Source organism: Nycticebus coucang, chromosome 21 (assembly GCF_027406575.1).
Source record: "Nycticebus coucang isolate mNycCou1 chromosome 21, mNycCou1.pri, whole genome shotgun sequence".
NCBI classification, from domain to species: domain Eukaryota; kingdom Metazoa; phylum Chordata; class Mammalia; order Primates; family Lorisidae; genus Nycticebus; species Nycticebus coucang.
Genome location: NC_069800.1, coordinates 50921983 through 50935512, shown reverse-complemented (window position 1 = coordinate 50935512; position 13530 = coordinate 50921983). Strand labels below are relative to the sequence as shown.

Below are 13530 nucleotides of genomic sequence, written 5' to 3'. Positions count from 1 at the left end.
CAGCCCACTTACCATAAGGACTCTCCACCGGAGCCCCGAGGGATGCATTCACGCTGACCATGGCCAAGCCCAACCAGCTGGGGACCCCGGGGCATGGAGGAGCCGGGGCCCACACACCACAGCAGTACGGCCACCAGGAACCAGTCCACCAGGAAGGCAGTGAGCGCAGCCAGCTGCCACCAGCCGGTTATCTTATTGATTCTTCTAATCACCCAAGGTGGGTGGATACGTTAAAGAGTAACCAGTCACTTAGGGAACCTGTGGCTGGGGACTGTTGCTGTCACCATGGTAATGGCGACCTGGCCAGACCCGCGGTCCACTCGGGCCCCAGTCCTGCACCGTGGGGTTAGGGGCACCTGTAGTTAAAGGTAAGGGACACCAGCCCCCAAAACTGAGGGAAGAGACCAAGCAGGAGGGGCTAGAGAGGTAAGAGTCCAACCTGGGTTGGGTTTTATGGCTCCAAAGTATGGGTGTGGCGCGATGTAGGAAGGAGTAGAGAAGCGAGGGAGGGGTGGAAGAGAAAAGGAGGGTGGAGAACTGTGTTTATTGAGTGCCTACTGGATACTGGGAGCTGCATACAGGCATTGCCACGTCTAAATTAAGCCCCGAGATGAAGAAATTGAGGCGCAGAGAGAAGTTGGTTGCTTGGATTCTCACAGGTAATGACTCAGTCACCTCAAGGAGGCCCCATCCCTGCCCCAACCATTGATGGTCATGGGTGCATTAAAATGTGCTATCTTTCATAAAACCGTGCTGAAAGTAAATGTTAGATTAAAAAAAAAGCTATTAATATTCTTATTTCAGGTGGGGGAAAAATTTGCCAACCCTATGCCAATTTCTTAAAATGTTATGGACATATAAGTGGTGTGTGAATCCCTGGATTAAGTAGCATAAGGTCACATGGCTAGTAAGGAGCAGAGAAAGAATTAGATTTCAGTGTCATCTGCTCCCAAAGCCTGTGCTGTCTGAACTGGCCCTCCTGTGCCCTGAGCACCAGGACAGGGAGAATGACAAGCACTGACCTGTATGAACTGCTCAGTTTGCCAGCAGCCTACACCCCCAATTGCATTGAATTGGCACGGTTCCCATCCCCATTTCACAGAGGCACCAAGAAGCTGCTTTTGAATCTGCTCTCTAGTGCAAAAGATCAGGGTCTTAACCCTTTTACTCTCTTGCCTCTCAGCTCAGAGGAGAAACTCAGAGATTGGACCAAGGTAGAAACAATTAAACAAAAGGTGCCACGATAGGGTGGGAATCCCAGGTGATCGCTCAGGCTCACCATTTCTGATGCTGCCTTTGAGAAGAGCCCGTGATGAAAGAGTAAAATAGGGAAGATAAAATCTGAGGATAATAATCTCACACCAGTGTCCTGGGTTTTCTTATTTCATTCATTTCCAACATTTGGAAATTTATATTCACCTGAAGCCTCATTTTTCTCATCTGTAAAATGGAGTAATAATACATGTACTTACACGCCCGAATTGGTCTACCAATAGGGGGCAGGATGGGCTGTTAGTCCCCTCCCCTGGTCTTCTGGTTGAGCTGGTTTTTTCCCTAACCACATCTCCCCCAAACCCAATTCTCTTCTTTCATCTTTTGACCCTCCCTGGAGCTGATAGAGGGAAGGACCAGAAAGAACCACTGCATTGGACTTTACTGGGGGCAGAGGAGAAAAGTGTAATGTGCATAGTTCTGGCTTGGGTGCAAATGACCAAGAGGAAAGAAAACTCAGTGCAGAACAATGCAGGGATTCTGTGACAAGGGCCTGCTCTCCCTCCCAGTCTTTGGGACTGTCCCCAACCAGGCAGGGAGTGGGCCCAGCTGGAGGGCAAGGTCTGAAGAAGGAGATTTTACTATCTCGGAGACAAAAGGACTTTTGTGTGCTCTGGTCTCTGGGTGGGATGGGGTGGGGAGAGGGAAATAGTTTATTGGAACGAGAATAAAATTGTATGGGAGAGAAAGAGAATCAGACACAGAGATTAAGACAGAAAAATAGACAAAGCAGAGAAATAGACAAAAGAGAGAGACCAAGGCAGAGACCCAGAAGATACAGAAAGAGAAAAAGTGGCCCAGAAAGAGAGAGCTCCTTCAGGCCAGCTTTGGTTTTTGCTTCTGGGCTCTGTCAGAAAGCAGGAAGGGGCTGTCAGAGCCTGAACTGCCATCTCGTCATGGAAAACAAGCTGGGTAGCTCTGAGTAAACCACACCCCTTCTCTGGGCATCAGCATGCCCATCTCTAAAAAGGAGGCCTGGACCCTGTGGTGGCCCCAGTGATGTGTCTTGAGAGTGGAGGTGGGATGTCTACAGTTAATTTCACTGTTTTTTAGAAGCATGGATGTGACATGGGCACCACTCAGGGAGGGAACTACAAATCCTCCAAGGCTTCCCAGAAGCTTGTTACTTATCATTGGGTAAATGAAGGTGAGTTTCAGACTAAATATGATACAATAAATGCCTTTCATTGTATGGAGAAAGTCTTCTGAGTCACAAAACCGAGATGCCAGTCCTGTGCCTTCCAGCCCTGGCTCTCTGGGAACTGAGTTAATAAAAGATGCAGGTCTCTTTCCCAGAGGCCGGAGAACAGACAGATGTCACTTAGGAAAGAAGGAAGGCAAGGAGGTTGTTTTCTTCTGACACATGCTAAACGCCTAGGAAAGGGGATCTAGGAGAGAACATTCAGTGGGGTGATCCCAACTCATATCCTTTTTTAAGAAATCGTTTCGGGTGGCACCTGTGGCTCAGTCAGTAAGTCGCCGGCCCCATATACCGAGGGTGGCGGGTTCAAACCCGGCCCCGGCCAAACTGCAACCAAAAAATAGCCGGGCCTTGTGGCGGGCGCCTGTAGTCCCAGCTACTTGGGAGGCTGAGGCAAGAGAATCGCTTAAGCCCAGGAGTTGGAGGTTGCTGTGAGCTGTGTGAGGCCACGGCACTCTACCGAGGGCCATAAAGTGAGACTCTGTCTCTACAAAAAAAAGAAAAAGAAATCATTTCTACCCCCAGTGTCTGCAGAGGGATCTTTGAAGGTGGGCCCAGCCAAAGACTGGGAAAATTCAGACCCACAGGAGCCTGTTGGATTTCAGCCCCAAGAAGCACATGCTGCTATTGCAGATGCCTTGGTAGCTGGGTAGACCGGCAGAATACGGCCTCCCCATCTTGTTTGAGGCCTTGCTGATCCAGTTACCCCTGGAAGAGAAAAGGTCTCAGGGAAGCAGGGTTGGGGGACAGAGGAGCAACCTTCCCACCTTAGGTGAGCAACCTTCACACGGATGTCCAAATCTCAGGACTGCCATTGACTATCCGAGTACCCTGGGGCAAGACACATCTAGAAGCTGTGTCTTCACAAGAAGACCCCCTTGACCCTTAACCTTTCAGAAATGCAAAGATCAAATGGAGGTATGTGTGAATGTGCCTGGCGAACAAGTGACTCCCCTGTAAGGGCTGATTTTCTTACTCCACGCATTCCCCCCAGAGTAGGCAGTTCTGAGTCTGGTTCTGGGTTCTGTCACCTGCTACCTAGTGACAGGAGAAGATGCCTCATTTCTTGAGACTTGATTTTTCTCCTCTGACTAAAATAAACTGAATGATGTCTGTGAAAATTAAGTGAAATGAGCTATGAGAAGACACTTGGTGACTTCATGAGTGCTGTACAAATGAGAGCTAGAATAATGAGATGATAAGTTCAATTCAGCCCTGGGGGACGTACCCACCGAGTCTCATCATGGCCACTGTGGGCACTTCTTCAACAGCTTTGTCCCAAATCCATCCTACCTGCTCCTATATTAATCCTCTCAAAAGACCACCACCTGGTGGCGCCTGTGGCTCAAAGGGGTAGGGTGCTGGCGGTGGTGGGTTCAAACCCAGCCCTGGCCAAAAACTGCAAAAAAAAAAAGAGAGAAATGCTTGTCTGAAGAAATTGTTCCAAAAGAAAAGATCAGTAATTTTAAGCCTATAAAGATTGCAATATATACATGGGAAAATAGTTAGAAGTCAAGGGAAGATGACTAACTGAAAGAAGTGATAGACCAAAAAAAAAAAAAAAAAAAAAGACCACCACCTTTTAAGGAGAGATGGGAGAGAGAGTTATTGAGTAATAGAGTTTCTCTTTGTGCTGATGTAAAGATTTGGAAATAATGGGGCTGGATGCATGACATTGTGATTATAATCAATACCAAGTACACTTAAAATGGTTAAGATGGCATAATTTGTGTTATAGGGTGGTGCCTATGGCTTAGTGAATAGGCGCTGGAACCATATACCAAGGGTGGCGGGTTCGAACCTGGCCCCAGCCAAATTGCAACAAAAAAATAGCCAGGTGTTGTGGTGGGCACCTGTAGTCCCAGCTACTCAGGAGGCTGAGGCAAAAGAATCGCCTAAGCCCAAGAGCTGGAAGTTGCTGTGAGCTGTGATGCCACAGCATTCTACCGAGGGCAACAAAATGAGACTGTCTCTAAAAAATAATAATAGTAATAATAATAATTTGTGTTATAAAGATATTTTACCACAATTTGAAAAAATCAGTAACATGATATACCAAAACCCATTGGTGGGTTGTTTGAATCCACAGATACAGAGGATTGGTTCTAGGACCCCCTCCAGGTACCAAAATCTAAGAATGTTCACGTCCCTGGTATAAAATGGTGTAGTACTTGGATATAACGTATGCACATCCTCCCGTATACTTTAATCGTCTCTAGATGACGTATAACACCTAATACAGTGTAAATACTATATTGTTATACAGTGGTTATACTGTATCTTGTTATACAGTGTTGTTTAGGGTGTAATGACAAGGAAAAAGGCCTGTACATGTTCAGTCAGACACTTTTTCCAAATATTTTCCATCTGCTGCTGTTTGAATCCACAGATACAGAACCCACAGATCTGGAGGGGTATATCTTAATAAAAGGGCGTCTGTTTTAATTCTGATTTGTTATACCACATTCTTTTTGAGACAGAGTCTTACTATGTTGCTCTTAGTAGAGTGCTGTGATGTCACAGCTCACAGCAACCTCTAATTCTTGGGCTTAAGCAATTCTCTTGCCTCAGTCTCCCAAGTAGCTGGGACTACAGGCACCTGCCACCATGCCTGGCTATTTTTGTTGTTGTAGTTGTCATCATTGTTTGGCAGGGCCGGGCTGGGTTTGAACCTGCCAGCTCTGATGTATGTAGGTGGCACCCTTAGCTATAGGCGCTGAGCCACATTCTTTTTCTTCTAACGGACCAGGATTTGCTCCCCCATCCCAGTCCTGGCAGAGGAGTAACTGGGTGTAGTGGGAGCAAACAGAGCCGCTGTTGTGCCAGGGGCAGTGCAGGTTACAGTCCTTCAGGGCAGAAAACAGGTAATGCTGCTTCTCCTCAGACCAAGACCTCACCAGGTCTACCACTGAGTGGTCCCCGGGTGCGGGAGAATGTAAAAGAAGCTGGGGGCGGCGCCTGTGGCTCAGTCGGTAAGGCGCTGGCCCCATATACCGAGGGTGGTGGGTTCAAACCCAGCCCCGGCCGAACTGCAACCAAATAATAGCTGGGCGTTGTGGCGGGTGCCTGTAGTCCCAGCTACTTGGGCGGCTGAGGCAAGAGAATCGCTTGAGCCCAGGAGTTGGAGGTTGCTGTGAGCTGTGTGATGCCACGGCACTCTACCGAGGGCCGTAAAGTGAGACTCTGTCTCTACAAAAAAAAGAAGCTGGGTGGGAGAGTGGAAAAGTGGCTTGATGGGGACCCTGGGTAAGTCACCTTCCCTCCCCTTGGTTTTCTCACCTTTAAAAAATGGGAATGAGGGGCTCGGTGCCTGTGGCTCAAGCAGCTAAGGCGCCAGCCACATACACCTGAGCTGGTGGGTTCGAATCCAGCCCAGGCCTGCCAAACAACAATGACGGCTGCAACCAAAAAAAATAGCCAGGCGTTGTGGCGGGCACCTGTAGTCCCAGCTACTTGGGAGACAGAGACAGGAGAGTCACTTGAGCCCAGGAGTTGGAGGTTGCCGTGAGCTGTGATGCCACGCACTCTACGCAGGGGGACAGCTTGAGGGTCTGTCTCAAAAAAAAAAAAATGGTAATGAGGATAGTAGCACCTGACTCACAGGGGTTTTCCCAACAGAAGCCAGACCACCCATGTAAAGTGCTTACCTGAGTCTGGCACACAGTAAGTGCTCAGGAAAACACACTTGCTCTTGTCCTGTGAGGGGCCGTGTGTGAGGCAGGCCTCTCAGACAGGGTAGCTTGTATTTTTAGGGAAGAAAAATGTCATTGGACCATGGGGTGGGGAACCTGCAGCTTTCTGATTTCAGGGTTGTTCTTTTTTAAAACATTTTTACTTATTTATTTATTTTTTGAGATAGACTCTCACTCCTGTTGCCCTGGGTAGAGTTCTGTGGTGTCATCATGGTTCACAGCAACCTGAGTCTCAAGCGATTCTCTTGTCTCAGCCTTGAGAGTAGCTGGGACTACTGGTGCCCACTACAATGCCTGGCTAGTTTTACTATCTTTAGTAGAGATGGGGTCTTTCTCTTGCTCAGGCTGCCCTTGAACTCTTTTTTTTTTTTTCCTTTGGAGACAGAGTCCTACTTTGTCATTCTTGGTAGAGTGCTATGGCATCATAGCTCAAACCAATGTTAAACTCTTGGGCTTAAGTGATTCTCTTGACTCAGCCTCCCCAGTAGCTGGATCTACAGGTGTATGCCACACTGCCCCATTATTATTTATTTATTTAATTGTTTATTTTTTGAGACAGAGTCTTACTATGTCACCCTTGGTAGAGTACCATGATGTCACGGCTCACAGCAACCTCAAACTCTTGGGCTTAAGCGATTCTCTTGCCTCAGCCTCCCAAGTAGCTGGGACTAGAGGCACCTGCCACAATGCCCAGCTATTTTGTTGTTGTCGTTGTTTAGCAGACCTGGGCCGGGTTCAAATCAGCTAACTCCATGTATGTGGCCAGCGCCCTAACCACTGAGCTATGGCACCGAGCCCACCTGGCTATTTTTAGAGATGGAGTCTACACTTGCTCAGGCTGGTCTCGAACTCCTGAGCTCAAGCGATCCTCCTGCCTTGGCTTACCCAGAGTGCTAGGATTACAGGTGTGAGCCACTGCACCCAGTCCAAGATTATTCTTTTGTAAGCACCAAAGGAGGCAAGAAACGCTTTGTCTTTCTCCACTGCACCCCTTTTAATCAAAAATTTTGTTTCTTAAAATTTGGATTCAGGGCGGCACCTGTGGCTCAAAGGGGTAGGGCGCTGGTCTCATATGCCGGAGGTGGTGGGTTCAAACCCAGCCCCGGCCAAAAAAAAAAATTTGAATTCAGGGCGGCGCCTGTGGCTCAGTGAGTAGGGCGCTGGCCCCATATGCCGAGGGTGGCGGGTTCAAACCCAGCCCCGGCCAAACTGCAACCAAAAAATAGCTGGGCATTGTGGCGGGCGCCTGTGGTCCCAGCTGCTCGGGAGGCTGAGGCAAGAGAATTGCGTAAGCCCAAGAGTTAGAGGTTGCTGTGAGCCGTGTGACGCCACGGCACTCTACCCGAGGGCGGTACAGTGAGACTCTGTCTCTACAAAAAAAAAAAAAAAATTGGATTCAGCCAAAAGTCCTCACTTAAGGACCTAGAAGCACATGTGGCCTTAAAGTCACGGGTTTCCCACCCCTCCACAGAGACACAAGTACACAAAAGAACCAATAAGGGGGAAAATCTTGGCGAATTCACACTCATAATTTACAGTGGCACATCTTATCCCCAGCACCATTTCCTTTCCACTGTGAGCCTCTCAAGAGATGGCCACAGGGTAGGCTGAAGGCTGGCAGGAAGAGTTTAAGGACAGGCGACAGGGAGATGATTTTGAGGAAAGACTGAACCCCCTAATGTCTGCTCTGTGGGGCTCTGAGGGACCATTCACCATTCCCACATCCTGTCGCTGGCCCTGAGTAGTTGATGACATGAAAAAATGCAGACAGGACCTTGAGTTTCCACGGAGCTCGTTTGAAAGGACTGGCCGTAATCTCAACTTTCCCACTTTTCTGGGGTTACAGCAGAATGGTGAGCAGGGAAGGACAGTTATTTTTCCAATATCCTTATTTGGCAAAATAAAAATATGAAAATTGTGTGGCAGTCTCTTAAATATCCTTTTGAAATTATACTGGTCTGTGGAATCTACAAGTCTGGAATGAACTAAGCTAGGCCAGCAGCTTTGTTTTACAGACAGAGATACCAAGGTTCAGAAAGTGAAAAGAATTTCCCAAGGCCACCCAGATCAGAAGGTCCCAGATTCTGGCTCAACAGTTGGAATAGTAGTAAGGAAGTGAGGTCAGAAGAGTGGTTTGCCATTCTCAGGCTTTAGCGGATCATCCTGGGGCCTGATCCACCATCCTCTGCCCCCCAACTCTGCTCCACATGGCTCTGACCCCTCATCCTGCCTCTTGAGCCTTCAAACCACTCCTCACTCTCCAAAATGGTCTGTGCAGGTGATTGTTCAGCCAGTTACGGCCTGTCTGTCCTAAGTGATAGAAGGTGGACTCCCTGCAGGTAGGGAGCTTGCCTGCCTTGTCCACCCCTGCATCCTACTGCCAAGTGAAACACCTGATACAGAGTAGGCACTCAATGAACGTTTGTTGAATGACTGAGTGAAAGAAGGGCAGAGGGGTTACTCACTGGCCAGAATGGTTGGAGAGGTTCTGGCCCACATATCTCATCAGCTGTGAGGGCCCATGGGCCCAGATGCTCTGGGTGGGCCAGGCCTTGGCAGACCTGGCTAGCTGCTTATCCCGGACCTGGAGGAAGAATGGCCGTGAAATGCTCCAGAAGATTAACCACCATCAGAGTCTTGGAGCCATTTCTCCCATATCTCCTTGGAACCCTACAACAAACACACTTGATGAATTAGAAATCTGATGCTCAGAGAAGGCCTATGACTTCAAGGTCATCCTCAAGTCCACATCAGAGCCAAGATCTATACCCAGGTCCCTTCCTGTGAGTCTGGTGCCCTTTTTTGCTGACTAGACTTCAATCTCAGGGGCTCTGTGGCTCTGAGCAGGGCCTTGAGCATTTATCCAGGAATTCTCAGCAGTCCCTGGAAGTGACTGAACCCAGGGTGATGGGAAAATAGCTAATTTTAAATTTGTATTTATAGCATTTTCTAAATGTGTTTATTTTAACATGAAAACTTTTTTTTTTTTTTGTGGTTTTTGGCCGGGGCTGGGTTTGAACCCGCCACCTCCAGCATATGGGACCGGCGCCCTACTCCTTGAGCCACAGGTGCCGCCCAACATGAAAACTTTTAATTCAAATGCTTTCTTTTTTTCTTTTAGAGACAGGATCTCATTCTGTTATGAAGCCTGGAGTGCAGGGGTGCAATCATAACTCATTGCAGCCTCCAACTCCTAGGGCTCAAGTGATCCTCCTGCCTAAGCCTCCCTGGGTAGCAAAAGCTTTTTTTAATAGTGACAACATGCACAAATTTCATATATAAGATATCCAAGCAGGAAAGATGAAAAGTCTGTAATCTCTTACACTTATCCCTCTAGCCACCCTTCCTGTTTCCCCAGAGGCAATCACCACTATTTCTTATATTATCTTCCAGAGACATTCTATACCTGTATAAACATTTATAGACACGCACACACACGTGTGTGTGTGTGTGTGTGTGTAATTTGACAAATAGCTGCATTCTATTCTGCACCTTGCTTGTTTAGCAGGCCTGGGCCAAGCTCAAACCCGCCAGCCACGGTGTATGTTGCTGGTGCCCTACTCACTGAGCTACGGGCGCTGAGCCAGAATTACCCAAGTTTTATAAACTAAAAAAGTGTCACTTAATAAAATGCTATTTCCCTTCCAGATCTGACTTTCTGGAATCCTCTGAGATATTATTTGTTCATTCAGCAAATGCTGACCAATATTTTTCTTTGTTTGAGACAGAATCTCACTTTGGCACCCATATGGATGCCGTGGAGTTATTGCTCACAGCACCCTCAAACTTCTGGCCTCCAACGATTCTCTTGCTGCAGCCTCCTGAGTAGCTGGGACTACAGGCACCCACCACAATGCCCAGCTAGTTTTAGAGACGGGGGTCTCACTCTTGATCAGGCTGGTCTCAAACTCGTGAGCTCAAGCAATCCACCTGCCTGAGCCTCCCAGAATGCTGGGATTACAGGCACAAGGCACATCACCTGGCTGCTGAACGATATTACGAAGCATTGAGAACTCACAGTCTAACAAGGAAAGGAGACACCAAACGAGTCATCAATTATTATGATCCCGGTGGGTGTGAGAATGTGAAATGGGACCCAAACTTTCTAGGGATTGTGGGAGAAATGGCTTCTGAGTGACAGATGTTTAGCCAAACACCTGTTCCGTGGGCAGAAGTCAATGAAGAAAAAATGAGGGATCCAAAAGAGGGGTCAGACCCCCCCCACCAGGGTTGTCTGACTCATCATCTCTTAAGGACGAGCAGAACAGTGTTCCCTCATGCTCCCAAGGGGTAAACTGAGGGAAGGACCTGAACATCAGGCCCTCCCCAGACTCCCTGGTGAGACATCTGGCTCCATATGCTTCCATGCTGCATTAAACACCTGCTAGGGCAGGTGCCCTGTACACCCAAGGGGTGCTCAGTAAACGTGCCATTTGCTTGAAAAATGAAGGGTGGGGGCGGCGCCAGTGGCTCAGTGAGTAGGGCGCCGGCCCCATATGCCGAGGGTGGCGGGTTCAAACCCAGCCCTGGCCAAACTGCAACAAAAAAAATAGCTGGGCGTTGTGGCAGGCGCCTGTAGTCCCAGCTGCTCGGGAGGCTGAGGCAAGAGAATTGCGTAGGCCCAAGAGTTAGAGGTTGCTCTGAGCCGTGTGATGCCACGGCACTCTACCGAGGGCGGTACAGTGAGACTCTGTCTCTACAAAAAAAAGAAAAATGAAGGGTGTTCTAGGTGCCAGTCCTGGGCTGCGCCTGTGGCTCAAGGAGTAGGGCGCCAGTCCCATATGCCGGAGGTGGCAGGTTCAAACCCAGCCCCGGCCAAAAACCACACACACACAAAAAAAAAAAAAGCCCCAGTCCTGTGCTAATGAATGAATGAGTCAGTGAACAAATAAATGACCCCACCTCTGCCTGCCATCCCTGCTCCTTCTGTCCCTTTCCAATGTCTCGTTACCTCTGACAATGTATCATGTATATCTCATTCTAGTATCAGCTCCTCAAGGGAAAGGTCTTATCTGTCTGTCTTTGGCGGTATCCACAAGGCTGAGCCCAGGCTGGCTCCACAGACCTGTAACTCAACAGACACGGCACAAATGTAGGAGACTGAGGGTGACTTTAGGGAGACTGAGGAGTGACTTTAGGGAGACTTCTTTAGCTCCCTAAAGAAGTCTGTGGGTGGGCTAGAAGCCTACCTCTCCAGGTCTGTTTGGGACCGTGGTCCTGGAAGGCGTCACAGTAAGGTGGATGCTTCCCTCCTCCACTGCAGTCTGTTTTTGGGAGGGGGGGACAAGTGATGCCACCAGCCCTGCCTCTTTGAGAGAAGACATCCCACTTCCACTGCTCAGCTGCTGCCTTTCTTCAGCCTGAGTTCCCGGTGCCTGTCCCCACTGCTCCAAACTCTACTTCCACAGTCTCCCTGAGGATGCTCTGAGTGTGTCAGGCACACCCCTAGGGCAAAGACATGGTAGCACAGAAAGAGCTAGCCACTGCTCCCCTCCTCTCCGCAGGAAGCTGAAATTCTTGGGCAGGGTTTATGCTGCTTAAGATCAAGACCTTAGCAGCAGGCAGACAGGGATTGGAATCCTGGTTGACTTTAGACAGATTAATTTTCTGAGTCTCAGCTTCTTCATTTGGAAAATGACCTTCACCTTTAAGGACGAGGCGTACACTCATGGTTACGGAAAGTGCTCCCTAAGTACTCACTGGGAGATCTGTGCAATCTCTTAGTCTCTTCATATGTAACAGGGACAGACTAATTCCTGCCCTTTTCACGGGTCCCAGACACCCAGATTCTGATGAGTGGGGTCCAGGCTGGCAAATGGTCCAGCTCTTCAGTGCCAGTGACCGGCCAAGGTGAGTCAGCTGGCGTTTGCTAGAAGGAGCCCTGGGGTGTTGGAATTCACCATGTACTCCATGTTGGCAGCGGGTGGGTACATGCTGGCCTGGATGTGGTTGTGATAATCCAATAAACACTCATGTCCTGGGCAGAGATGTAGTATTTCCGGTGGTACTGGGGCACCCCCAGGCCACTCAGGGGCTGCATAGCTGTGCTTTCAGGCCGAGTCAGGGTGAGGGAAGCAGAGGGCAGCTTCGAGGCATTCACTATTTGGACTGCCCAGAAGAGCAGGCCTGCCAGGCCCACGGTGCTGGCTGGAGGGGTCACATGTCTGCTTCGTGCAATCAGAGCCGACTGCCTGGAAGGGGCAGGCACGAGAGCAACAAACCCTGAGTGTTCTCTAGCACCGCCAACCCAGAGGATGCTACTCCCTGGGCACCTGCAAAGACCTCCTGTGCAGCTCTGGCCCAGATGCCCTGCACCCTCCCTTCCCTCTCCAGTGGACTGAGCATGTCGACCAACAGGAAGAAATGCCCAGACGGTGGCTAACCCAGACCAGGCCTGGGGTGAGATGGTGCCACCACTTCAACGCCGGGGCTCTGTCCCACCAGCCCAGGAGACAGACGGCCATCCTCTCCAGCCCACAAATCCTCTTCACCAATCCTACTTGCATGGGCTCAGGTGATGCCCCCAAGTCACACTGCAGGGCCTTGTCATCCCTGAGAGTGAGACACAGAGAGAACAGGGTGGCAGAGCACCGAAGAGGCAGAGGAAAAATGCAGACCAGAAGGCGATGGGAAAAAACGAGATACAGAGAAAAGGAATGAAGAGGAATGGAAAGAGAGAGAGAAGAAGAAAAGGAAAGAGAGGCACGTACACATTTATTGGTGGGGGGGCAGCAGAGAATGTGGGAGACATAAATAAATAGAGGGAGAGAGAGGCAGAGACAACGGGGAAAAAAGAACAGAGAAGAAGGAGAGAGAAAGTCAGAGAAAGACAAGTGAGGCGGAGAGGCACAAGAGACCAGGCAGCAGGCTCCCCAGGGCCACATACCCAGGACGGGCAGCCAGCAGGGGCAGCCAAGCAGGCTGGGAATGTCTGCAGATACCCTAGCCCACCTGGCAGCACAGCAACTTTAACGGTCCCCTGGGAGCTGATGGCCTCTGACGTCTCCGCAGACCCTTCCCCTTCCAGGCAGGCCAGGCTTGGACCTGGAGGCTCCACCTGCAGCTTTGTGGGCTTTGCTCCTGCCCCTCTCATCTCTGCTGCTCCTGGAGTGTCCAGGACTGGTCCGTGTAGGAATGTGGCAACAGGCCAGGGATTCCAGGAAAAAATTCTCATCCCCCTCAGGAGACCCCAGACCCAGAGGCTTCCCTGTACCTTCCACACCCCGACATATTAAGGCACTTCTCATCCAGCCTCAGGATAGGCAATTATTACAGCTCTGTCTGATGAGCACCTACTAAGTGCTAGGCCCAGGGCTGAGTGCTTTACCCACAAGCTCAGCCAGTCTTCAGAAGCGGGTAGGATAG

At 49.6% G+C, this 13530-nt stretch overlaps 2 protein-coding genes across 3 annotated transcripts in view; both read right to left on the bottom strand.

Moving 5' to 3' along the window:
• The window catches only part of HNF4A (hepatocyte nuclear factor 4 alpha), a 68567-nt gene extending 68398 nt beyond the window's left edge, over positions 1-169 (bottom strand). Inside the window, exon 1 of one of the 2 annotated variants that reach the window (XM_053573799.1) lies at positions 13-169. In XM_053573799.1, the coding sequence (XP_053429774.1) occupies positions 13-61 (49 nt within the window). In that variant the 5' untranslated portion in view covers positions 62-169. The remainder of the gene's footprint in view (positions 1-12) is intronic. The other variant, XM_053573800.1, reaches the window with a different exon arrangement.
• Positions 170-2848: 2679 nt separating this feature from the next.
• On the bottom strand, positions 2849-13258 carry R3HDML (R3H domain containing like). Its single transcript, XM_053573758.1, is given in 8 exon segments — positions 2849-3181; positions 5216-5381; positions 8413-8423; positions 8631-8749; positions 12066-12133; positions 12136-12356; positions 12607-12717; positions 13107-13258. Coding segments are annotated over 8 exon segments (981 nt in total). The 3' UTR covers positions 2849-3048.
• Positions 13259-13530: the final 272 nt, after the last annotated feature.